We start from the raw sequence: 23,795 nt of genomic DNA on the forward strand, positions 1-23,795 counted from the left end.
TAATGCTGGCCTTCATCCCACCGCAGTTTTGGGACCGCTGCAAGCTCTTCCTCATGCCAGCCAAGCACCAACCCGACTACGTCTTCCTCCGGCACGTGCCGTTGCGTCGCATCCACCTCTTCACGCTGGTGCAGATCGTCTGCCTGGCCATCCTCTGGATCCTCAAATCCACCGTGGCCGCCATCATCTTCCCCGTCATGGTAAGGCCATCCCCCGGGCTGCTCTCATTTAGAAGATTTTTTTGAGATTTAAGGAAATTTTGGCAAGCGGGGCTTGGTCCCGTGGTGGTCCCCAGGTCTTGGGATGAGAGAACTCTTGCAGATCCCGCTCTTGCACCTCTCCCCTCTTAGATTTTAGCCCTGATCCTGGTGAGGCGGCTGCTGGATTTTGTCTTCTCCCAACACGACCTGGCCTGGATTGACAACATCATCCCCGAGAAGGAGAAGAAGAAGGAGGATGACAAGAAGAAGAAGAAAAAAGGCAACAAAGGAGATAGCAGCAGCGATGAGGAGGTGGGTGCAGGGTGGGTAGGGTGCTCCCATGGACGGCGAGGGCATCCCGGACCGGCCAGGGTGGGAAAGGTCCCACCGAAACCTCCAGGTCGGTGGGTTTGGGATGAAGATCTTTGATTCATGGTGGTGTTTCACTGCATATATAGGACTAGCTGATTGAGGGGCTTTAAGTGATGCTTTAGGGGCTGGCCGGAGGCTCCAGGGGATGCTCAAACTGCCCTGACAGCTGGAAAATCATGGAAAAAAAGAAATCATTAGGGAGAAGAGCCAAAATCCCATGGCTGAGGGTACAGCACCCATCGTACGATGGCAAAGCATCATTAATCCATGCAAACCCCTGCTGCAGACCCTTCCGTGGGCAGAAGGGCTGAGTGTTTATTTGGGAAGAGAAAGGCAAAGCCTCCTCTTCCTCCTCGTGCACCCACCTCTGGAGGTTTTGGGTCCCTTTGGGTGCTCCAGGTGGGCTTGGAGCCCACCCAGGCGCTGCCTTCACCGAATTTCCCTGCTTTCTTCCCCAGTTCCCACCTCCCTCAGTCATTAAGATTCCCATGGAACCCCTGCCATCGCAGCCCCAAAACGGGGGGTCCCATTGCCTCAGCCGTAAGTAAAGAGCTCAGGACCCTCTCTCGCATTCCCTACCGCTTCCTAACCACCCCCTGCAACGGGATCCGCTCGGCCACCGATGGCACTAACCCCGCTAAAAGACGCAGCCTGGATCCGTCCTGCTGAAGTGGGATTGAAAGCAGGTTTGAGAGGATGCAGCAGGCTCGGTGCTGCTAATAATTTTGTGTTCCAGGTGACTGGGAAGCCAGGAGTCTCCTGGGTCTCCCTGAGCCAATGCTGATAGGGATTTATAAAACATATATGTATATATATGTATATATATATAAAATTTGGGGAGGTTTTGAGCCCCCAAAAGCAGGGGATGCAGAGCTTGTGGCGGCATTATCCCAGCTGCAAAAGAGCAGATGTGTTCAGTTTGGCTCAACCTTCTGCCCGAAACGTCATATGTGAGCTGGTGCAAAGCCAGCCATGACCAAAAAAATTCGGAATAAATCTGGGTGTTTGTTCCAGCTCGGCACCAGGTTGCATCACGATGCCAGCAAGTTTTAACGCAATAATTCGTGGACTCTGTCCTCAAGCTGCTGCTAGCGGGGGCTGGTGGGGCTTTTCTCGTTCTCTAATCACCCCACAAATCAGCATATCTTGGAGATTTTCTCCTTCTCCCACCGTCCAAAGGATGCTGGATCTGGTGGCAGGTTGGGGGGGGGGGGGGCTCCTTCCTCACCCGGGAAGTGTTTTACCTCCGTGTCCCCCCAGGAAAGAGGTCCTCCACCTGGAGCTTTGCGTTCTGATTCCTCCCCGAACGGTTCAGACCTGGATCGCAGGTAAACAGCCCCAAATGGGCTCCCCCATCCCCGCGGGACCGGCACCCGCCGTGGGAGACATTTTCAGGGTCACTGACCGATGCTCCCGGCTCACTTGTTCGAGCCTGTTGCCGTCATCCTCAGGCATTTCTGAAATATCTGAATGCATTTTCGCCACATCCCTCTGTAGTTTGGGTGCCTTCGTTTGCTGGCCCCAGCTATCGGGTTGTTGGGAGCGGGGCTGCGTGGGATGGCGCATCCCGAGCCTGGCACGAGAGGGTTTAGAGCAATCAAAATGCCGCTGGGTAACAGCCGCAGGGATTTTTAGGACTGGGATGTATATCTGAATCCTGAAAGCTTGGGATTATTCTCCACCTGCAGCTGTGAATTCTGCAGATCGTACACATTAAAGGCAAAATATCATATTTTAATGAATTTTTACTGGCGATAGCATCAGCCGGAGCCCTTTGCTGGGGGTGCTGGGGTGGTTTTGGGATGCGGGTACCCGTGCCCAGATGTTCACTTCCCTGTCTCCTCCTCAGTATTACGCTTCACCTGAAGATTTCGTGCCCGTCGTCTCCTGCATTTAACTACTCCCGAAACCCCATCTGCGCCGTGCCCCAGGTGAAGATAGAGATGGAGTCGGACTACGAGGATACCGACACTGAAAAACCACCTCGGGACATGGGCAGTGAGACCACGCTATAGTCCCGCGCAGCGCTTCCTCTGCTATTTATATATATATATAGATATTTATATATTCATATATATATATAAAGCAAATTGGGCTTATTTTTCTATGTGAGGAGGAGGAGACCGGTGGCCCCAGGGGTCCGTCGCTCCAGTAGTTTTTAGCGTCACGAGTTAAACGCGTTGTTGAATTTTCTCCCTTTCTGCCGGGCGAAGGCGTCGCCGCTGGTGGCGAAACGGGGCTGAAAAGGTGGAATTGGCGATTTTGGCCTCCGCTCGCCCTGGAGCCGTTGCTGGGCTGGAGAAGCTGAAGGTGGTTGGGGCTGTGGGAGCAGCCGGGATGCGGATAGGGCTGACGGGGAAGGGGACTGTGCCGGGGTGACGTTTTCAAGGTGGATTTTTGGGGCGAGGAGGAGGTGTGCATGGCTGAGAAGGAAAGGGGAGCGTGCATCCCTGCTCCCCAATCCCTGAAATCGCAACGCGGCTCTCGGGGAGTCTCGTTTCGTGAAGGGGTCGGTGCGTCGGGCTTTGTGTCGGCAGGAGGACGCCGGTCCAAGCCCACGGCACCGGGGAGTCCCTTCTTGAGGCACAGCATCCCAGGCGTGGTGGTGGGGATGCAGGAGGGACCCGCCGGCCGTGGAGGGACCCCGGCTCTGCCCCCCCCGGGCTGGATGTGTAGGAGGGTACGAGGAGGTACGGCAGGGCTGTAAAGGAGCCGGTGGCCCGGAGCTGTGCCCCAAGAAGGAGGAAAAGCAGCTCAGGTTTAAGGTTGTTGCCGCTTGAGGGTAACAGCAGACGGGCCGCGGTGGGAGAGCGGAGCAGGGAACGGGGCTTCGGTTTCCGCAGGGAATCAGGAATGGTTTCTGCAGGCAGCGGGGGACGGTTTCTGCCGGAAAACGGGATCGGTTGCTGCAGCGAAGCCGTTTGGTCTCCCATCCCCATGTCCTCACCCGCAGTTTTCCCAGGGCCACCCCTGGCCCCAGTAACAGCCGTATCTCTTCCTCCGGACGGGGAGCGAGACGTGCCCGAGCCGTTCTCTCGCTGGAGGACCCTGCTCTGCCTGCCCGGCCCCTGCGCGAGGGGCTTTGCGCCCACTTTAGCTCCTCGATCCTGGGTATTCGCACACGGTTTAACAGCAAGCGGCTCGTAACGGGGAGGGGAGAGCAAGCGTGTCCCCCCGCCACGTACCCACCTGTGCTTTCAGGCTCGCATCCAGCAGCTCCCCGCTTGGTCTCCGGTCGGCATTTCGGCTCCGCAAAGGGCTCTTCCCACCCGTCGCTGCCTTTGGGGTCTCTGGGAAGGGAAGGGAGCAGGTTAGGAGTCAGCGTGGGCACTGAGCTCGGTTTGGCTCTGCCCGGCTCTCACCACCTCTTTTTTCCAGCAGCGCCAGGGCAGTAATGAGGCTTTTAAAGGTGTGGGGGTTTTTTTTTCCTTCCATGGGCTACACCCAGCTGTGGTTTAGAAACACTGGTCTGAAGCAATCCTCTCAAATCTGTTGCTTTTTCTCATTTTTGCTAGATGCGTTCTTTATTTTTTCTCTGTTTCAAACCTCACAGAGCCCCAACCCTTCCCCCAAGCCGAACAGCGTACCTGATATTTATACCAGCCGTACGGGGGTCTCTGGGACACCAATTAAATATTGCAACTGGTCTGAACCTTTGTGTGGGACAGATCCCAGTTCTCTGTAAATAGCCAAGTCCAACAAAGACTCGAAGGCAATTTCCTATTTATAGCAATTTTTTCTGGTTCAAGTACACCTCCTTGGGGAAATGTGGTGAGATAAATAACACAGTATTATTACACCCACCACCACTTAAGCGAGAGCCATGTAGCTTGACGTTAACATTAAGAACTATTTCAACTTGAACGCATCGTGTCTATTTTGTAGCATTTTGTACCAATCTCCTGTGTGGTAGCTGAAGCGCGGTACAGGTAGGCTTACGATTTTAATCAAACAGGTTCATTTGCTTTAGCCGGTACTTCAGCTCTACTACCCCATGCCCCCAGAAAGGCTTTGTGGACTCTGGTAGATGTTTCATAGAGCTGAAGCCACTCTAGCATCCAGCTTGTTTTGACTAAATTTGTCCTTTTTGCAAGGTTCACACATGGTTTCTACTTTTTGTATATGAAAACAGTGGAGCATCTCAGATTTGCCACCTCCATTACAGTACCACTTTAGCCATTTTGTATTTATCAGTGATACAACCCAATAAACCTCATTTCAATGAGTCTCAGCTCTTAGTGTGTTTTTGGTGCAGAGTCCTTGAACCTCAGCTTTCCTTCCCACACGGTTAAGTGTTTTTATAAGCCCCCTCCCCTCTAGGAGAGAACCATGAATGTGGGGTTAGTGGCAAGTCACCAGGTGCCTCCAGCAACAGCCCTTCAGCATCACAACAAACCTTTCCTGCTCCCAGAAAGGTGGGATCAGTCTTTCCAGGGAATACACGAAGAGGAAGGAGTCCAAGACACGTACCTCGCTGCCCACAAACAATGCTGCGTGTAAGTTTTTCCATCCTGCCCAAGGCATCGTGACCCCAGGTAAGGTTAATGTTCAATGGATAATTAGAGCTTGCAAACCAAACTCATTAGAGGACTAAGTTTGTACTGTCATGTCAATGCAGTTAGGAAACAGAGTCAGGAAGCTGAATGGGTTTTGTTCAGGCATGAAAGCAAACAGACCTGCTTACTTCTAAGCTGAGTTGATGATGCATGTAGCAGTTGTGTCTTAGCTAAACTTGGGGAGAAAGCCAGACCTAACCCTGCTCCGCAGTGACAAAAGGGAGCTTGCATCACAAGTGCTATAATAAACTATTGCTGGAGACTGCTCTCCTTTTCTGGGAGAAGAGAAAAAACTTGCATAGTAATAATTCTAGGACACAAGTAGCATTTTTTGTCTTCTCATACTTTATTTAGAGTTAGCCTGCATTATTCACTAAGTACTTGCACGCTTTACAATACAGTCCAGGAAACCTCCTGTGTGCCCAATGTAGGCACCAACAGTCCCCACCCCATTGTTCTTTGGTTAGAAAAAAAGGCTTTTAAAAAAGTCACCATCCAAATAGCAAAAAAAAAAAAAAAACAAACAGTTTAGCTGCACCCTAGAAGAACATGTTACAACAAATCTGCCACTGCCCAGGGCCCCGCACAGGCTGCAAAGAGACATATGGCTTTTTTTTTTTCTTTTCAAGTAACTTCTTCTACAGAAGAGCGTAACTCTAACTAAACATCCAGCGTTGAATAAAGACTTCAGCACGAGTCAAACGCGAGCAGTCTGGGCAGACTGAGCATTTGTGAGAACAGAACCATGAAGATCCTTGCTTTTGCACTGTGGAGCAGTGCTCTACCTCCCACGGGATTGCTAACGCCACACCGAGCTCCCGGGGGAGCTGCACGCCCAGGATCCTGACTGTCACCTAGTCCCTGCAAGAGCAGGGCAGGCTTCCTAGAAGAGCTAGCTTAAACATAAAGCAGCTTTGCTAGCACGAGTAGGCCAGAAGCGTAGATGCTTACACCTTAGTACGACTAATGTGCATATGCTTCAGCTTCCAGTAAATATCTATGACCTCAGAATAGGAAATTCCACTTCCAATACAATAAATAAAAATATTGCATTTTCTATCGGCCTGTTTGGGAGTCAGTTTGGAATGTTGTTTTCAGTGCTAAAGAGAATCCCACATTAAGCGCTTAATGCTTTCAGCTCTTTGGGTTTCAACAGCTTCTTGGCAGCAATGATGGTGTTCTTCATCAGCATGGCAACTGTCATGGGCCCAACTCCCCCAGGGACCGGAGTGATGTAGCTGGCTTTCTTCTTCACCCCTGCAGGAAGGAAAGCTAGAGCTTCACATACAAGTCAAAGGCAGCGACACTTATCAAGCTGGCTGGCCAGTACAAAGCTGTAACCAGTCTAACATCGTTCAAATTCCTTCAAGATTACTAGCTAAGGAATAGCGGTTTCTCAAGGTGGACTTTTTCCCCCCCTGTAATCCAGGGCAGGGGAGCGCACACCATAGTCTGTCCATCCCTGCTACAGGCTTAACTGCAAAGCCCAAGGTAGGGGAAAAGCAAAAAGCAAGGTCTAATAGCTGGATTTCTAGCACAGAAATGTCAAGTCCAAGACTAGATGTGGGCTTCACACGTGCCCTTGAGGGCAGCCACAATAAAGTACTAACATTCTCCCTCTCTCTTTCTTCCAGGAGGAGGTTCCAGTGTCTCTCACCCAAAAGTGCAGGGCTCATCGCCCACAGTCTGTCTGGGCACCGTTGCAGCTAAGTGGTGAGCAAGGCCAGTGAGTAGCAAGCCAGAAGGTAAGTTCTGCATGTTTTTATTTAAAAGCAGGAATATGAGTGATGGAGGAGAGGCAGAGCAACCCGACTGCTTAGGTTCAGGATGAGTCTCCTCTGCCTTGCAACATACAGCTTTCCCATGGCATATTTACAGGAAGAGCTGCACCCTTGCATATGGTACAATTTTGAATGCACCAACCAAGAGAACAGAAGCACGGTCTGCCTCTGCTCAGTCACATGAACCGGGACTTTCCCCTCCCCTTCTCAGCTCCCTCGATGTTTAACTCTCAAGGAACCAGATGCAGAGCCTTTCCATACCTTCAAAATCCACATCGCCAACCAGCCTCGACTTGGCAGTGACAGGATCCTGCACTCTCGTTATCCCCACATCAATAACTGCAGCTCCTTCTTTGATCATATCAGCTGTGATCAGGTTGGGTATGCCTGCAAGAAGAAAACAGAATCAAATGCTCATGGTGGTGCTCAACAGCCCCCCTGCTCCCCTTCACCCCATCTTCACATTATGTCTTCACCCACCTGGGCCTTACTGCCTCAGAAAAGAGTTGGACTCAATCTTAAGGGTCTTTTCCAACCCAAAGGATTCTACCATTCTACAAAATGCAAATCTACCCAGAGTTGCACAATCCAGCACTACCTCCTTAATGTTCAGCTCCATCAGGAATTTGAGCTGTTTACTTACAACCTCAGAGTGTAAAGAACTGGAATCCACCCCCAGAAAGAGGTCTGGCAAAGCAGCTGGAACCAAAGCATCCTCTCCAAGTTGAAACCTTAAAGCTCGCATTTGAAGTCTGCGGCTGTGTTTGTTCACACAGCTCCAGCAACGTTTTTGCACCTGCACTAAGTCAGCAAGCTGGAGCAGCGTCCGAGACCACCGCAACCCAGCTTGGCAGAGGCACTGGCTTTGCCCAGGGGCTGTAAAACCCCCAGATGACAGGGGGAGAGGGGTGGGGAGCAGCAGCTTTCTGCTAAGCCACCCTTTCAGGGTGGAGTGTGTTTGTCTGGTTCTGCCAGATACTGCTGGCTCAGAGGAACTCATTCCCACCCTCTGCTTAGTTACCTCTTTCATGCAAGCCTTCCCCTGTCTGCTGACCACCTTTGGCAATTCACATGCCTTACCTGCCAGCAGCACTTCTGCCGTCATTATGTGCACCGACACCTTCAACACCGCTTCTAATCCTTCCAGCACCTTGTCTCTTTATACCCAGTTTCCAACCCACTTTTTCTCTCCTCCCTCCCCACAGGCTCACACCCAGCTTCTGCTGCCAAACAGACACCCTAAATCAGCTCAACTCCTCTGCTGATGAACTAACTCCATGCCAAGGGTGCAGCCTGGAGAAGAGCACACCTCTGAGCGATTCCTTGTGCTCCGAAGATGGCACTGCAGCTGTCACTCAGCATTTTGACTGTCTCTAGGTAAGCAGATGCTATCTTGGGGGTTTTTTTTTCCCTCCTCCTCACATAAATACAGCACTGTGTGCATGTATAACAGAGCCTGTCTGTAGCTGTTCCCTAGATCTGATCAGGTGCTTGCTGGCATACCAACCCCTCCTGCCAGATGTTATTTTACATTTCAAAGGCAGAGCTACAAACAGCTCTGCTACCAAGATCAAGTATGTGGCTCCTAGGCTTAATCACAGGATTAACTGGCTGGCTCAAACAGCCCCTCAGCTGCTGTCCTAGCCCTTGCCTACAGCAGCTGCAGCCAGCCATGAGAGCACCAGACCCTCCTACGCTGCCAGAGCTGCCTCAGATAGGGAGGCCCCAGGACATTCAATACTGACAGGATTGTCTCCTGCGAGCAAGGATTCCCATCAGAAACACCACACAAGCTGCAGCGCGGCACCCTCTGTGCGCCTTGCCTGCGCTATTATTAAGAGTCGGGTCTTACCTGCTGCCGCTACCACAATATCAGCACGGATAGTGTGTTGCTTCAGCTGCTCCTTGGGAGTGTAACGGTGGGATATTGTGACTGTGGCATCACCTGCAAGAGTGGTTACATGGAGCTTTTTAATTCACATACACTACTCAAACCCAGGCACTTCTCTAAATCTTCCCCTTCAACCACCTGTGTATTTATTAGGAACATCGGAGCCCGATGAGAAACCCCAGGGAACAGCCTACAGAGTCAGAGGGAGGGATATGGTATGGAAGAGGACAAGGGCTCACTGAAGAAGGCTCCAAAATGTTACAAGACTGCCTGTGCAGAGTTAACTCCTCAGCCTTGACCACAGCCCATGTGATGGGCCAGAGTCCCTAAGGTGCTCCTGGGACCGGTTTAGGAGCCTAAAGAGGCCAGCGTGACGGGCAGAGGATTTCCTTCTACAGCTGCCTGGCGCACAGGCTCCGAGGCCACCAAGCTCTTACCTCCTGGGCGCTCGTGCCTCCCGTCCGTATGCAGCAACATGGCGATGGGCATGCCCACATTCTTTGACCTGCCGGCCACCACCACGTTTTTCCCCAGCGTTGGGATGCCTGCAGAGGACAAGATGGAGTCTTAAAACAACCACAAGCTGGAGTTATGCCAGGCAGCAGCCAAATACTGCAGCAGCAGCAGCTTACCAGTTCTCTTAATGATCTCCCACACCCCCCACGGGGTAGCCGGCAGCATGGAGTACTGGTCAAGGCACATGCGACCCACATTTATCACATGAAAGCCATCAACGTCTTTGTCTGGAGTCACAGCGTTGCAAATCTTGCGCTCATCAATATGTTCTGGAAGAGAAGAAAAAGCTTTAACCCTAGGGATCAGCCAAAAGCCTGCTCTTTGCAGTCAGCCAGAGCCCTGACCTCCTGCACCAGCCCCTTCGGAGTTCAAAAGCTTGAAGCTACTCAAGACTTCCAGCAAGCTCAAGGCTAACTGCTCCCAGCAGAAGGGAACTGGAACCGCTTCGGGACTACAGCGTCGCTAATGCTGAGAGGGTATTTTTAGGCAGCCTCAGCGTCACAACAGAGTTCAAGCTTCTGGCTCTGGAAGCTGATACTCCCTCCACAAGAATAGATTTCTGTGACCCCCAGCAACTTAATTCATGCAGGCAGCTGTGTGATCGAGTAGCTGCATCAACTTCTTTATGCTGCATCACGGCAGGGTGCCACCTCTCATGTCACCGGGTAGCCCCCGTGCTATTCCTCCTTCTGGCACATACAAACCCTTAAAAGCTTCATGTAAAAATGAAACAGATGGAAATCTAGCTACTCACCAGGTAAAGGAAGCTGTACTAAAAGGCCATCCACATTGGCATCATTATTGAGTTTGCTGATCAAATCCAGCAGCTCCTCTTCAGTAATAGAAGCCGGCCTGAGGATGGTTTCACTGCTGATTCCTGCACAGCCATTGAAAGCGTCGCATTAGAGCGCCACGTGGGCACAAGTGCAAGAGCAGTTTTCTTAATCCATGCAGATTTAAGCTGCCCTGTTCATTGCTCTACTAAATCTGACAAGCACACACCAAGGATGGTATGCTTTGCGTAGCAATGAGCACCTTCCAGGCCGGAGACCTTCACAAGGCTTGCAAGTTATGGTTAAGGACCATTAGTGTCAATCTAATGACCTGGGAAAGACTACTTGGAAGCAGAAACCCTCCAAATGCAGAGAGGGCTTGGAGAAACCTAACCAAAGCGTGCTACGATGGAGATGCAACCGCACATCCTGTGGTCCCTCTGTGATCCCATCTTAAGAAGGGGATGTTAGCCTAAAAATCTCAGCTCCAAAGAAGGCTTCGGCAGGACAGAACCCAAGGAGAAATTAAACCCTTTATTGCCCCTAACCCCTTTCAGCACATTTTCTTCATAAGCCTACTTGGCTGAACACTGAGCAGGACCTCAGCTTGCAAGACTGGAAGCAGTCACAGGGTAGCAAGGCTGCTGAACGATGACTGCATCTCAAGTATTTGAGGAAAGACGGCAAAGCAGAGCCCCGTCTGTGCTTTATATGGCCCTAGAAAGACTGCAAATCCAAACTACAGAGCTTGACGTTGCCCTAAGGGACTCAAATGGCACAATGCACACGTGAACCGTGTTTATTAACTACGCCCCAGTACAACAATGAAGGCAGCCAAAAGAGTCATAGCAAATGCTGGGGCAAACATGGACTTCCACGCAGCTGAGGTGAAAAGCTGCCAGATGGATGGATCCCAAAAAGCTTCCCTCAGCCTCCAGCGGAGAGGACTCCCAACTACAGCAAGATAAAACAGTCACTTGCTCCACTTTTTTGGAACAGAGCGCAAGACGTACCAACGTCAGCAGCCGCTTTGGTTTTGTTCAGTACGTAGGAGTGACTCGCTGGATCTTCACCGACGAGAACAACGCTGAGGTGAGGTCTCTTGTTTCCAGCTGCTACCCACTGCTCAACCTCGTGACGGGCTTCCTGCCTGATCTGCCGGGCCAGCTTCCTTCCAGAAATCACAACGGCATCATTTCTGCAACAGATAAAGCATTACCAAAGCAGTCAGCATCGTTAGGACTTGTCATTAGGGCTCTGTGCAACACAGATCAGGAAAAGCTCTTTCACTCAAGCCTTACTTTTACAAGCCTATTGCACCTTTATACTAAATCGTATTAAGCAGCATAGTTCAGTCTTAGTTTACAGCTTTGCTGCCCAAAGCCAGGATCAGCAAACAAAACTACCAGAGGGACCAACTTATTTGTGCAGCCTGAGAAAGCTTACACGCTGTTCTTCTCTGCAAGGTGTGCATCATTTGTCTGGTGCATGTTTCAAGCTAAGATACTGTTAGCTCCCATTTGTAGAAAGCCGGTCACCCATTCCTTGCAAAGGCACAACAGCTTCGCTACAAAGGACGTACATGAAGCAGAACTCGCTCCACTTAAGTGGAGCTTCCACCACCGAAGAGGTCTACTGAGTAATTCCGGCTCATTGGATGCAACACGGGAGGCACAGCATGCCATGCTTCTGTACCGAGTGCTGTTCCCAGACATCCTCATCCTCCACAAATTCCTCGGCGAGACCGTCGGCCCATCTAGCACAGCACGCACCTCGCGCAAGCCAGTCTCGTGCCTTCCCCTGCTCAAGTAAGTGCTGCTACCGCTACAGTCGTGCCTTCAGGCTGTTAAAGCTGGGCTGGGGGTACGTGGTTTCACCCCCTCTGACAGACTCCAACGTCTAGCTGGAGTAGAAGGGACATTTGCCCGTTTGAACCAGGTCAAAACAACTCCTTGCATACATTTCTGGTCTAAATTGGTAACGGGAACATCCGGTCACCGCCAAATACATTCCAGGCAACTGGACACCCTGCAGTACATAGAAAAGCTGGCTTGACCTACAGCTAGCTGGGAGGCCACGGCTGCCAGTCCCCACTCACAACAGGCTGTCACAACACTGCTCACATTTGGTTTTTTTTCTTCAGGTTATCACTACAACTCTTATTTGAAGATCATTCTCGTTCACTAATCCCTTTGGGAGAAGGTACACCTTCACAAGCTTCAGTTCTAGGCTTCACTACAGCATTGCCTCACGACGAGCACTTTACTTGCCCCATTATTCCTTCCTCTGAGCCAGAGCTGGCAAAGATGCTCCCACAGTGTTACTGTCATTTATGATGCCTTCCCAAATCGCAAGGACCAGCTCATTTCTGAAGCAATATACATCAGAACTCCACAAGCTACTGAACTTGCCACAGGAATCCAGGAGACGACTGACCCACAGGAGAAAGCCCGACAGCACCGAGCGCAGTTTCCAACCCTCCCTGTACCATCCAACAGGAGCGAGCCAAACTGCTGCAGTTTGTCCTCAAAAATCCATCAGCTGCCTGGCATACAGACCTTCTCCTACCAGGATCCCACGTTAAGTCCAACGCTGCTGTTTTCTGACCTTCTCTAGGTACAATCCTGATCCTGGAGCGCTGGGGACAGCTGTCACCAGCAAAAGCCACTACAAGAGCCGCTCCGGCCACATACCTGCATCCCTGACCTACTCAAATATGTAGTTTTTTCCCATTTACTGGGAATTAAATGCTGCTTCATCCCTAACACTAATCAGCCCAGTCAAACTTATTTAACAATAACCAGCAAAAACCCATTGCAGACCAGCTCAGCCCACTGGCCCTCTAATTCTTATATGTTAGCTTCAGAGCTAAACCTGCGCTAAACTACTGTACGCCCGCTTAGATGTAAAAGGAGTTTTACATCTATGGAAGTTACAAGTGTCTGGCAAGCTAGGGAAAGGAAAACTCATTAGATCAGAGACACCTCATGCCAAGAGCCTACCCGAATCTTCCCCTTACGTAAGCCTGAAGTCTGGGTGCCCAGCCTGGGGTTCCAGGGGACGGGGAGAAGCATCAGCCCCCCTTGTGAGCTACAGGAAAGCCAAAATAAGAGCTCGGAGCCCTGTTTAGAGTAGGGAACGGGGGTGAAACCAAAGCACCCGAGCAGCAGCAGCTCCCCGAAGGGCTCTTTCGGTGCACGGGAGCAAAATCCGCGGGAGGGTGGTGCAGAAGTGGAAGGAGAAAGTCTGTGGGTGCACAGCCTGAGCCGCGGGTGGGATGCTTGGGGTAGGATGCTTCGGGGAGAGAGGGGGTCTCTGGTCCCTCTCACACCATTTTAATCTGGGTTCAGCCTGAGACCGGGCCCCGAGAGGCACCTCTGGGGGTGCGGGGACAGCTCGGTAGACCCCATGTCCCCCCCCACCCCCCTGCCCGGAGTGAGGGGGAAGCCCAACATACACCATGCAAGGCGGGAGCGGGATTTCATCAGCCTGCACCGCTCGGGGTGACCGCTGGGGGTCCGCCTCAATCATTCCCGGTGCCGGTAGCGATGAGCCGGGTCTCTACCCCAGCCCGGTGGGTGAGGCAAAGGAGAAGGTGGGGGGGGGGTTGAGGGCCAGGCCGGGCCTCCCCCTCCTCACGCCGGCACTGGGCGGAGGAAAGGGACGATCCCCGCTTCCCCCACCACACAGATATATCTAAAAAGGCCGGATCGGGCCGTACCTGGGTGCGCTGAGGTGGAGGCGGCGATCGCGGGGCCGCAGCGCGGCGCGGCCGAGGGTGCGGAGCGGGCAGAGCGCGGTCGCCATGGCAGCGGCGGGCGCTGAGGGAGCGCCGGCGGGAAGCGGGAGTGAGGCTTTCTGCCCCGCCCGTCGCCTTATATAGGAGGAGGGGCGGGGAAAGTGTCCGGCTCCTCCCCTCCTCGCCGCCCGCGGCAGCCAATCGCGGAGGGGAGAGTTGAATGGAGGTGGAGAGGGAGGGGGCGGGACGGAGCGGGAGTTTCCTGGCGGCGATTGGGGTAGAGGGAGAGAGGCGCTAGGGCGAGGGGGTGGGCGGGGCGAGCGGAGAAGGAGAGGGGCGTGATTGGTGGAGACGGGCGAGGCTTCTCCTCTCTAATTGGGCACGGCGGCGCTCATTGGCTGGGCCCGGGGGGGGGTGGGGGCAAGGGGGGCTGCGGGTTACGTGCAACGCGGGGCGGGGCAGGGGGCGGGGTCAGGATTGGGTCTAGGGCTGGGCCTGGGGTTAGGCCAGGGGTCAGGGTCGGGATTAGGGCTGGGGGTCAGGTTTAGGGCTGCGATTTGGGTGGGGGTTAGGGCGGGATTAGGGCTGAGCGAGGGAATGGGATTGGGGCTGGGAGCAGGGCTGGGACTGGGATTGGGGTTGGGGCTGGGATTGGGGTTAGGGCTGGGATTGGGGTTGGCATGGGGGTTAGGGCTGGGATTGGGGCTGGGATTGAAGTTAGGTCTAAATGTGGGACTGGGGTTAGGGCTGCGGTTGAGATCCGGGCTAGGTTTCCATCTGGGATTGGGATGAGATTAAATACAGGACTGCGAGTATGTCTAAAACCGGACTGAGGTTGAGATTAGGATTAGGGTTAGGTCTAGTTTAGGGACTAAGCGTACACGCACCAGGACGGGCAGTTTAGCTGCTAAAAAATAGAGGAGGTTTTTGCTGCGGGAGGTTGCGACGGAGCCTGGCAGCTGGTGTTGTCCCTCGTCAGGCATCACAAAACCTCAGCAAAACCTGGGGGCGAGCCAGGCACTCCCAGCTCCCAGTGCTCCCAGTGCTCCCAGCTCCAGGCAATCCCAGCACAGAGGGACTGGAAGCAGGATCCCACACCCGAGCAGGCACAGGGCGGCCATCCATCAGCATCTATCGACAGCGAGAGGGAACCGTTACTCACCGTTAGTATTTCTCTGCTGTTTCTGGCCACGCTCTCCACAGGTGGAAAAATTAAATGCTTTTGTGCAAAACTAAATACCATTAACTTAATTTTTAACAGAGCCTGTGCGGCGTCCCCTGGCCCACAGCACCAGATCGGGTCAGGATGGGTGTGAACGATGCTCCCTGGTATCGCAGAGAAGGAAGCAAGAAACCTGCACGGAGAAGAGGTAAAAGGAGAGCCTGTAAGTGCTTGAGAACCCGTGCTGAGCGAGTTTAGCCGTCTCCTGCGTGTTTATTTTCCTTAGCTTTGCCCTGCGTACTGTTTGAGTTGTGAAAGGCGGCCTTGGAGGTTTATCGTGAGGTCATCGAGGTGCTCGGTAAAGTCTGGGAAGGTTTTTATGCCTCCCTGAGTATCCAATAAATACCGAGGATCACCAGCCGCCGTCCCCGTGACGTGCCCCAGCGGAGCCGGTTCCACACCGTGCTGCTTGTGAGAGCTGCGGGAGGCGGCCTGGCTGCGAGCTAAAATAACCTCAGCGTGTTTATTTTAGTTTTTAACTTGTTTAGAGTGGCCACGGTCATGCCCTGGTTTTAAAAGTAATTGTTTAGGTTAGTAACAGCAGCTCTTTGCTAAGACAAGGGCTGGAGAGGTCACATAGCCACAAAAAAAGGGTGAAAACAGGCAGAAATCAGCCCTGGGTAAAGGGTTTGATAAACTTTAGGATCTTTTGGGGGAATTTCAGCCTGTGAAGTTGGTCTGGGGCGCTGGATGGGGCGTACGGGTCCGGCCTGGTGCGAGGCTGAAAAGGAGGGGCTGAAATAAGATGGTGGGGGTTGGGGGGGGGGGGGGGGGGGTGGGGAAGCATCTGTGAGTTGGGGGTGACCTAGGGGGAGGAAAGTCCATGGGGGGGTCCCCAGGCCCATGGGGAGGGGGCTTTGAGGGTCCCCAGGCCCATGGGGTGTCCCCAGGCCCATGGAGAGGGGGCTTTGGAGGTGCCTGGGCCCATGGGGGGGTCCCCAGGCTCATAGGGAGGGGGCTCTGGGGGTCCGCAGGCCCACGGGGAGGGGGCTTTGAGGGTCCCCAGGCTCATGGGGAGGAGGCTCTGGGGGTCCCCAGGCCCATGGGGGGTCCCCAGGCCCGTGGGGAGGGGGCTTTGTGGGTCCCCAGACCCACAAGGGGGGGCCGAGGCCGGCATAGACCCACGTGGACCTCGGCCCGGGGGCTGTTGCCATGGTGATGGCGCCGTGCGAGACCCCGCCCCCCTCTGCGAGACCCCGCCCCCTCCCCGCGACCCCCCGCCCCCTTCAGCATGAAACCCCTCCTCCCCTTCCCTGAGCTCTCGCGAGAGTTGGCGGCGGGGCGGGCGCGGCCCGCAGCGAGCTGGGGCCGCGCGCGAGCAGCCGCCCCCGGCGCCGCCGCCGTTTTCCCCTCAGCCCGGCCCGGCGCCTCGGCCCGGCTCCGCTCGCCATGAGCTTCCTCTTGTGAGTGTCCGAGCTCCCCGGGGGAGTGCTTTGTGGGAGACCCCGAGGCAGGAGGATGGCTGTGAGGGGCTTTGGGGGGGAGGCTGCGTGAGAGACTTCGGTGGGGAAGGCCTCTGGGGAGGGGGGGGGCGGTCTGTGAGGGACTTTGGTCTTCGGGGAGGCTCTGTGAGAGGGTTTGGTCTTCGGGGAGGCTCTGTGAGGGGCTTTGGGGTGGGGGGGCACTTAGGCTTGGTTTGGGGGGAGGTTTTGGGGTGCGGGGAGGCGTTTGGGGGGTGGTGGGCCTTGAAGGCTAGGTCTGTGAGGAGCTTTGGGGGAGGAAGGCTTTTGGGGAGACCCTGGGGGGGGGGGTCGGGGAGGGGGGGAGGTGCTGGCGGTGTTTAGGAGCTTGAGGAAGGTGTTGAGGGGAGAGTGTGAGGTGGGATCCTGAGGGAAGGGCCTCGAGGAAGGCTTTTAGGGGGGATGGAGGCCTCAGCGGTGCCCAGGAGCTGAGGAAGGCCTTGTGGTGAGGCCCGGGAGGGCTCTAATGGGAAGTTTTAGTTAGGAGGAAGGCCGGGGGGGGGGGGGGGGGGGGGGGCTTTGGGCAGACGCTCTGGGGGTTCACGAGGGGCTTGAGGAGGATTTGGGGGGGCTGAGTGTGTACGGAGGAGGAAAGGCTTTGAAAAGCGTCCCCGGGAGTGTACCAGGAGGGCTTGGGGAGGAGGCCCTGCAGGGACACGGGGAGGAGTGTAGTCCTGCGGAGGAAGCCCTGGGGCTCTAGTGGGTTTTTTGTGAGGAAGCCTTGGAGGAAGGTGGGGTGAGAGAGGGTGCCTTGCGGGGGTAGGATCCTAGGCCGGGATGTGGAGGGGGACTGGCAGCTGGAGCAGGGCGGCCTTGGAGAGCAGGCACCCTGGGGAGTGCCCATGTTGGGTGACTGCCATGGAGGGGAATGGGTGGCGGGGGGCTTTGGGGGTGTATGAGGGGATGGGAAGCCTTTTGGGGGGCAGTCTTAGGGGGAAGGCTCTGGGGAGGGGCTGTCTTGTGAGGGTTAATCCCTCCCAGGTGGGGGAGAATTTGAGGGGTTGGTCTTCCAGGGGAATTGGGGGAGGCCCTGAGGGGGTGGGGGTGTCTGCAGGAGTGCTCTGCCTTAGTGGGAGGCCCTGGGAGTTGGGAGGGGGCTTTAGGGTAAGGCCTTTGCCCTCTGGGTGGGGTTTGGGTGGGCCTTACCCTACATCTGTGGGCAAGTGCTGGTGCAGTGCAAAGGGTGTGGGCTCTTGGTGCTGGCTGGTGTTTGTGTGACGGGCTGCCCTCCTGTGAGGTGGGGCAGGCCTGACTGCAGGGGGAATGCTGTTAATGTGGTAAACGTACAAGCATGTGGTGTACAAAATGCATCTTTAGCAAGCTGCAGGGGGTGTGTTGTTGCATACCTGTGTTGTAGATGTGAAGGCTTGTAAAGTGAGAGAGGGCTTCTGGCTCCTAAGGCCTGGTAGGTGCTGTGGATGAGGACTGGAGGCATTCTCTGCTGTAAGAAGGGGCTGGGGACCCTCTTCCTAGGGCTGACGATGTGCTGGGTCGTCCTTTTGGGACCCTCTGCCTAGGGTTGGTGGCGTGCTGGGCCTGCGTTTCGGCTGTAGCAGGAGGCAGAGGCTTGGTTTAAGAGTGAGCTGGACCTAAAGGTCTTTCACTTCCGCACCGAGCGTTGCACGTAAACAGGGTGTGCAAAGCCGTAAGGCTGCACCAGGAAGCTGCCGTGAGGCGCGTGCCAGCCGAATGCGTCCGGTTGCATGCAACGGGGGCAGGATGCCGGCGATGTCGAGCGGCATACGCCGGAGAAGCCCGTTTCCCCCGAGCTTTGCTTTGGCCCTGCTTGTCCTATTGTTTGCTTCACCCTTGCTCAGAAGCAGAGAGTTGGTGGGGTCTGAAAGTTAATGTTTTGTGGTTGAGAGGTATCAAAATTCATCCAGTTTTTGGCAGCGTTGGCTGTTTGGAAAGGCTGCGGTACCGCCGGCCCCGTTGGAGGAACCGGGGGGAGTTCGGTGAGGAGTTGTGCGATGGCTCGGCTGCTGAGCACAGCTGTCGGTACAACATGGAGAGGGAAGGTTACGATGACGATTTGCATTTCAGGGCTGGAGTCTATTAAGTTGCTATTTTTAGCAAGCTGTTTCCTATGCTGCGTTTGAGTGCTGAGTACCTAATATTTGCCGCTGTCAAACTGACCTAGTGGCAGTCAGCAGGTCGTTTCATTCCCCGGCGGAGTTATGTGGGCTTTTCTTTCCATGATTGCAAGCAACTGTTGCTTGATGAGTCTTTGGTCCTTTGCGCAGAATGTTTGTGTTTTTTAAAAAGGGTAGACGAAAGAGGGAAGCGTGCGGGCGGCTTTTTTGCGATGCCATCAGAAATGCTTCGGCTTGCATGCAGGATCTGTTCACCCTGATGGCGGGGGAAAAGGGGAAGGGCCAGCGTCACCCTGGTTAAAAGTGCCAGATGGTAAGGGGTAATATGGGAAATGCTTCTGGGAAGAGAGTGCTGTTAAAGGACTAACTGGAAGTGTTTTCTGTCTTGTCAGTGGGAGTCGATCTTCGAAAACATTCAAACCCAAGAAGAACATTCCCGAAGGCTCCCATCAGTATGAACTCTTGAAACATGCGGAAGCGACTCTGGGGAGCGGTAACCTTAGACAAGCGGTTATGTTGCCGGAGGGAGAGGACCTTAACGAGTGGATCGCAGTTAACAGTAAGCCCTATGAAAGAGGGATCTGCCCAAGCATGGAGGTGGAGTGGGAAAACCAAAAATCTCTGGGTTTTTTCCTTTAAAGAACCTAGAAATTCCCCAGATGAAATTCTTATTCCAGGCATGCTCTGTTTAAGTAACGGAGTTGGGATAAAAGGAAAGGAAGCGGTGCGACGTGCCGATGGCAGATGGGTCCTGCGTCAAAGGGGTGTTGCGCTCTGGAAGCGTGCAAAAAGCAAGAAACGAACCTGCGCCGTTGTGGTTTTGGGGTGGGTTTTTTTGAGTTCAGACTTGCAAAGGCGATGAGGTTTGTGAATGGTTATTTTTGTACTGGGGAGTTAGCCTCAAGTATTGATATTTGGAGTTACAAAGTTAGCATTGTCGGCTGCAAAAATGGTGGCAGCGAATAGTCCAGGGAGGAAGTGGAACCGTATTGTCCACTGAACTCTAGGTTTGTGGAGTTTCTTTTTTGTTGTCTGTTTTCATTTTATTGTTGCTGCATGCATAGTTTAAAAAACAAAATACTACAAACCTATTTTGCTTTTAGCAGTCGCTTTCCCTGGCCTTGAACTATGTTTCTTTAGAGGTTAGAGGAGGAAGAAGCAGTTTTGAGCAATGGAAGACAGTAAGTCAGGCCACAAGTGTTTAACCTAAGGAAGGTCCCTCTTGTATTATCAAAATCAATCGGTGTTTTGAGGTACTGTCATTTTTTTAAAGGTGTCTGGAACCTAAAGCAGTCATTTCCAAGGTACGGAAGGCTAAGTGAAGCTTCCTGCTGTACAAATCGGCTAGGGGCAGTAGCCTGACGGTGAAAAACTGACAGAGTGATTCAAATTCCTAGATGGCTGAAATGTCTCGAAGTCATCGGCCACATGACATCGTACGGAAGGGGGATGTTTGTTTTCACTGAGAGCTTTGTGGCACGTTCACCCCCGTGACAGCTGAATGAGAGCGAACCGGTGCTCCGGTCCGCTTTGCGTTTGCATTTTGAGTAAACTTGATGCGTTTCCTTTCCAGCGGTGGATTTCTTCAACCAAATCAACATGCTGTATGGGACCATTACGGAGTTCTGCACGGAGGCGAGCTGTCCGGTCATGTCCGCAGGACCGAGGTAAGAAGTTTACCGCAGTCTACAGCCACAATTGAAATGTGGGGAAGCAGATGGGGGCGCGGGTTGCTTGAGCGTGTGTAGAAAGAAGCTATAAAGAGGATGGGACGTGTCCAGTTCGGGTCGAGGTGCACCATCGTGCTCCCTGGCGCCGTGTACCCATGTGCGAAGCTACGCTGTCTGTTGGGCTGTGTGGCGTTGGTAGCCGTCGGTTTGTCTGGCGTGTTGACTACCTGTCCAGGGGAAGCGTGCGTGGGGATCTCTTTCCCCCTGTCGATCCGGTCCCTATGTTCTTTGGAAACTGAAAAGATGTGTTGTCGAAATGGTTTATTTTAAGGAAAATGAGAGATCTAACTTGATTGGAAGCAGCTGGTCTTGCTGTCAAAGTCTTACAGTAACCTCTTGTGCCCTGTCACAGAGCCAATGCTCAGAGGCTGTAGCGTGATTTTTTTCAGAGCACAAGTGATTCTAAAGTTGCTGCTGCCAGCACGGGGCAGGACATGAGGCAGGCGAATGCTCTGGCTGGGTTACTGTACGGCGCGTGCGATGGCTGTGCAGGGAGGAGAGGGTAGCCCGGCACGGCGGCTGTTGTGGAGAGTTAAAGCTGGGAAGGAAACCTTGTGCTCGTAGAGACTGGTGTGTGCAGTAGGGAATGGCTAAGTGTCTTTTGGGTCCTGCCGATCCCTGTGCCTGCCCTGTTGAATCAGCCTGGCCTCAAGTATGCTTATCCTGGCGCAGGCCGTGAAAGGGCACGGAGCGTGTGTTGTCCCGAGGCGGTTTTAGGGGCTGTTGTCCCTTGATTTGTGCGGGTGCCTGGGTGAGAAGCACGGGCGGTGGTTTTCAGAAGGCATGTTTACCCAGCTGGTGTAGCATAACCTTTTTGTCAGAGAAGGTTGGGGCATCGTGGAACATGGAAAGCAAATAGCGGAAGTGTATTTGGGGCACCCCATTGTTTTTAGGAGGTGTGAATACCCGCGGGGAGAAGATGACATGTTGGTTCTGCACTTGTGTATTTTGTCGAGGTGAAGCTGCAGCAGGGTATCTTGTCTGTAAGGTTGCTCGAGGCATTTTGTTTTTTGGGATAGCAGCGTGGAGTCTGGCCGGTGGGCAGTATTTGTAGGGTGCCGTGTAACATCCTGCCCCGCTTTTCTACCCAGAATTATCTAGATTGCAAGTTCCTGTTTCTATATTTGGGGACATTTCCTGTAACGATTTCCTGTTGAAACGGCACTGTTTTTTTTCGCTTGTTGTCAGTCGAGAGGCGACAGTCAAAACGTGGGGGGGGGGGGGGGTTCCCCCTGCTTTTGAAGCATTTTGCAAAAGATCGCAGAGAAAGCAGGTTGTGTTGTCGTGTAGCATTACAGCCAATGTCTGCCCCAGTTCGGAGGAGCTGTCAGATCGATAAGCATGCGTGTCGATTTGCAGATGGCGGCTTCTAAAAGTCTTTGGCTAATGTGCGACCCCAGGGATGGTCTCCTGGGGACGTGAGCCATCTTGTGTGAGGAGAGAGGGCGTGCCAAAGTCCAGGAGGAGCCCGGAAAAGCCATTTTTCCTCTTGGAGCAAAGGATTTATTTTCCTTCCCTCTCCCTGCAGGTATGAGTACCACTGGGCGGACGGCACCAACATAAAGAAGCCGATCAAGTGTTCGGCTCCGAAGTACATCGATTACTTGATGACGTGGGTCCAGGACCAGCTGGATGATGAAACGCTCTTCCCTTCAAAGATCGGTAAGCGCAGCTGCGCGACGCAACGAGCCTCGCGTACGGGACCGAGACGCTGCCGGAACGTCTCGTTTTGGTACTTCTGACCAAACCGAAGGACTTAGCAGTGCGTGTTGGTGCGTTTCAGGTGTCCCTTTTCCCAAGAACTTCATGTCGGTGGCCAAGACGATCCTGAAGCGGCTGTTCCGCGTGTACGCTCACATCTACCACCAGCACTTCGATTCCGTCATGCGGCTGCAGGAGGAAGCCCACCTCAACACCTCCTTCAAGCACTTTATCTTCTTTGTGCAGGTGAGTTGCGAAACGGTGGCTGGTTGCCTGCCTCTGGGGTTTCTTGTTCCCTGCTTGCTTTTAAAGGGAGTTGGATTTTAAGCGCCTCCTCGCTCTTTGAAGATCTACAGCTGTGGCGTGCGCTGGAAGATAGGCTCAGCTCCTGCCCTCTGTACCATGCAAACTGTGCAGCTGCGGCGCTGTGGGTTTGTGGTGTTGCGTTTGGGTTTTTTTGCAGGAAGTGTGGCACAGTTGGCTTTCAATGCTTGAATGTCCCTCTGAGGTTTTAGCTATCAGCCTGCAGCAAAAGAGACCAGGCTTGGAGGAGAACTTGGGCATTTTGTAGCTGAAGAATTGACTCGGAAATAGCAGCAGCACCTCCTTTTTTTCTTCCCCCCGCCATGACAGTGTTTCAACAGCCTGTCCTGTGACCGCACATGCAACTCATCATGCAGCGCAGCATGGTACTTCTCAGCAACACGGCAGAAAAAGTTTTTTGTTGTCTTACTGCTTGAATTTCTCCACAGAGAAATGGGAGAGGTGGCTGCTGCAGCAATGCCTGTTTAGTGTTTCTCTCGGGAGCTGGCATGCACTGACACAGCAACTTCCCAGCATGCATATGGTGGCCGGATGTGTCTTCCAGCAGCTCTTTGAGAGGTGCCTTTAGGTTTTGTGCTGGTTTTTTTTCCCCTGCTAGGAATTCAACTTGATTGACAGGCGGGAGTTGGCTCCTCTGCAGGAACTGATTGAGAAGCTGGGCTCCAAGGACAGATAAACTCTCCTGGGCGGACCCTTTTGGCCACTCCTTTCCGCTTTGTACGCCAGCCACTTCTACGCTTCGCCTTCAGCGATGCAAGCCCCGAGATGCCAGGCAGCGCTCCGAGTGGCATCAGTCTCAGAGGCCAAGCATCACTTCTACAGTGCAGCAGCAGCCACCACAGCCTGTGTTGTTTCAAAAGTTGTTGGCTGTGCTGACTTGCCCTGTGTAGTCCACTTGGTTTTCCAGGCTATGTGCTCTAGTCTGGCTGAAGATGGGACTTGCCTTGGACTCAGAGCAGGTTTTGTTTCCCCCAGGCATGGGGTGAAGTTCACATGCTGCAGAGCTGCATTCTACTCCCAAAGTTTTCTTCTGGACCCCATGGACACAGCACTTGGCCTATGAGCAGCCTGATCAGGGCTAAGCCCAGTGTGAGAGCAGAGTGACTCAGCTTATTTTTGGAAGTGCTTTTTTTGGATAAGAGGTGCACTTTTGAGCCTTAAGCTCCCCTTAGGCAGCAGCAATGTTGCGGGGGGAGGAAAAGAAGTGCCTGGCCCCTGCCTGGGCTCAAAAAGCAGCTCCCTGGTGTTCCCAGCATGGTTGTGGGGGGCTGAGGAAGGGACCCTACTGTGTGGCAAGGCAATAATAAAGTTTCTCCTTCCTGCTGTCCTTTCAGAGGAAGAGTCTCTTCTTCCTCCCTCCTTCCCCCTCCCCTTGCAGCCCCCCCAGCCCTGCACAGGTGCCTTAATTGAAAATGCAGCACTTGGGGAAAATTTTTC

At 53.6% G+C, this 23,795-nt stretch overlaps 3 protein-coding genes across 11 annotated transcripts in view; 2 read left to right on the forward strand and 1 right to left on the reverse strand.

Annotated features, from left to right (window-relative positions):
* Window positions 1-4,803, forward strand: part of SLC4A5 (solute carrier family 4 member 5) — a 28,608-nt gene extending 23,805 nt beyond the window's left edge. For 5 of the 8 annotated variants that reach the window (XM_052806705.1, XM_052806706.1, XM_052806704.1 and 2 more), the window contains 4 exons: window positions 27-200; window positions 351-512; window positions 1,833-1,900; window positions 2,422-4,803. In XM_052806705.1, coding sequence (XP_052662665.1) covers window positions 27-200; window positions 351-512; window positions 1,833-1,900; window positions 2,422-2,587 — 570 coding nt within the window. In that variant the 3' untranslated portion in view covers window positions 2,588-4,803. Of the gene's footprint in view, window positions 1-26; window positions 201-350; window positions 513-1,030; window positions 1,113-1,832; window positions 1,901-2,421 lie in introns of all 8 variants that reach the window. The other 3 variants (XM_052806702.1, XM_052806708.1, XM_052806707.1) reach the window with 2 other exon arrangements.
* A 441-nt stretch (window positions 4,804-5,244) lies between these two features.
* Window positions 5,245-13,956, reverse strand: MTHFD2 (methylenetetrahydrofolate dehydrogenase (NADP+ dependent) 2, methenyltetrahydrofolate cyclohydrolase). Its single transcript, XM_052806710.1, has 8 exons — window positions 13,811-13,956; window positions 11,103-11,287; window positions 10,071-10,193; window positions 9,433-9,585; window positions 9,238-9,345; window positions 8,762-8,854; window positions 7,171-7,296; window positions 5,245-6,385 (listed from the first exon to the last, which is right to left on the reverse strand). The coding sequence occupies exons 1-8, from the start codon at window positions 13,894-13,896 to the stop codon at window positions 6,246-6,248; spliced, it is 1,014 nt and encodes a 337-aa protein (XP_052662670.1). The 5' UTR covers window positions 13,897-13,956; the 3' UTR covers window positions 5,245-6,245.
* Window positions 13,957-16,319: 2,363 nt separating this feature from the next.
* Window positions 16,320-23,691, forward strand: MOB1A (MOB kinase activator 1A). Of its 2 annotated transcripts, XM_052806716.1 has the most exons (6): window positions 16,320-16,453; window positions 18,996-19,162; window positions 20,177-20,270; window positions 21,862-21,995; window positions 22,117-22,280; window positions 22,957-23,691. In XM_052806716.1, the coding sequence occupies exons 1-6, from the start codon at window positions 16,440-16,442 to the stop codon at window positions 23,032-23,034; spliced, it is 651 nt and encodes a 216-aa protein (XP_052662676.1). In that variant the 5' UTR covers window positions 16,320-16,439; the 3' UTR covers window positions 23,035-23,691. The 2 variants fall into 2 exon arrangements, with proteins under 2 accessions (XP_052662676.1, XP_052662675.1); XM_052806715.1 differs by lacking the exon at window positions 22,957-23,691 and having other exon boundaries at window positions 22,117-22,950.
* Window positions 23,692-23,795: the final 104 nt, after the last annotated feature.

The sequence above is a fragment of the Harpia harpyja genome, chromosome 13 (genome assembly GCF_026419915.1).
Source record: "Harpia harpyja isolate bHarHar1 chromosome 13, bHarHar1 primary haplotype, whole genome shotgun sequence".
NCBI lineage: Eukaryota > Metazoa > Chordata > Aves > Accipitriformes > Accipitridae > Harpia > Harpia harpyja.